The sequence below is a fragment of the Echinococcus granulosus genome, assembly GCF_000524195.1.
Source record: "Echinococcus granulosus chromosome Unknown EG_S00146, whole genome shotgun sequence".
NCBI lineage: Eukaryota > Metazoa > Platyhelminthes > Cestoda > Cyclophyllidea > Taeniidae > Echinococcus > Echinococcus granulosus.
In genome coordinates, this window is record NW_020170526.1 from 8,971 (window position 1) to 10,499 (window position 1,529).

Sequence of the window (1,529 nt, forward strand, 5' to 3'; positions counted from 1 at the left end):
ATGGTGAGCAGAAGGCGACAGTGCTTGGAGAACACATCGGAGGACGATGATGACAAGACGAGTGATTCCTGTGGATGGGAGGATTAGATTGCAAAGGGCGTTGATTTGCGAGGTGATGCATGTATTTCAATTTGGCTTGCTCGATTATGCTCCATTGATTTCGTCTGCAGTACCGCTCCGATTGTGCTCTTCATAGTCAAATATACGCATTATTCTATCCAAGTGAGCTTTATGCTGAGATGGACTGCTTTTTCGATGAGACTGGGTGGTTTCATGTTTTAGTGAAGTGGGGTTGTCTGCAGAACTCGTTGTACTGGTGGGTGGCTTTGCGGGAGTGCTTCATTGTGCGCGAATTCGGAAGAAAGGCTAGTCCGATTCGTTCGTAGGTTTTTAAAAATCAGCATGGATGTCAAGTTTAGGCATGATTTTCTCTGTGCTGACGCAGCAAACCCACTCTGCCCATCTTCGTGTCGACTGATCTACTGCCGTTGAGGGGGCACCTTGCAGTCGCTTACTCTGGTAGCGAGGTCTCTCGTATGCGGTTTCCCAGAGGAGAATCATTCAAGCAACTTCCTGGTGCTTCACAATGCAATTCGCTTTGGAGGATGGCAGAGCAGTATGGACTGATGGTAGAACTGCGTACCACCCAGAATTGGTTGAGGAATGTTTGGTTCCGACGATGTATCACTGCATGGTAGGCGCATTGCATGAAGGAAGATCTACCATGCTGCTTTGACTACATTCATGCGCGACGTGAGTGGTGGAACAATTCTGCGGTGATACCGAAGTCAACTGCGGATGTTGTGGTAGCTACTGAGTAGATTGGTCTCCCTCGCAAATGCTATGGTGACTGCAATGCATCTGTCATGCCGTGATCTGTCAGTGGAATGAAAACAATTGCAAGACAGTTCTCGGTGGTGCGCCGTTTTGCCACCTCAGCATTACCGAAAGCTCTGACCAAGTCAAGCGAGAGGCATATGTGGTTTTGCTTGGAGCTAAATCCGTGAAGTAAACGATCTCTAAACGCAGCCGTCAGGTTCAGTTAACATCTTGTAGCATGGAGATTGGTTTAGACCACTGTAGAAATGGGAAATAGAGCGGTAGTGTACCGATGACGGACTGCTTCAAATCTGTGCTCTATACAGCATGTGTATGCCTAGTCGAGGGTACCTTATGTGGCTTGACAGTGTACAGGTCACTTCGGTGAGTCGTACTGAAAGCGCCACAATCCTTTTGGTCACTGCATATTTCGGCACAAACAAATCAACCTTGGACACATTCTTGTAAAAAACCATCGCTGATGCATGATCCATGGCTTTAAAATAACTTGTCGTGGAATCGCCACATCTACTAACAAGGGAGTATTTCTCGAAGACATTGTGTATAATGTGATAACTGATCCAAGTTCTGCTAGACATGCACCTCACATCCACCATAACCATGCTACACCTTTGTGGTCTAATCAGGTCTAGTAGAGCATGGGCAGAATCTGGAGGAGGGGAGTCAGCCATGAATGGGTCATTGAACAT

At 47.0% G+C, this 1,529-nt stretch overlaps 1 protein-coding gene across 1 annotated transcript; it reads left to right on the top strand. All coding sequences in view use genetic code 11, as the record gives it.

Moving 5' to 3' along the window:
* On the top strand, positions 1-821 carry EGR_09384 (hypothetical protein; the record flags this gene model as incomplete). Its single annotated transcript, XM_024498633.1, has 4 exons — positions 1-61; positions 283-382; positions 446-629; positions 699-821. 4 exons carry the CDS (start codon positions 1-3, stop codon positions 819-821), a joined length of 468 nt encoding a protein of 155 aa, XP_024346922.1.
* Positions 822-1,529: the final 708 nt, after the last annotated feature.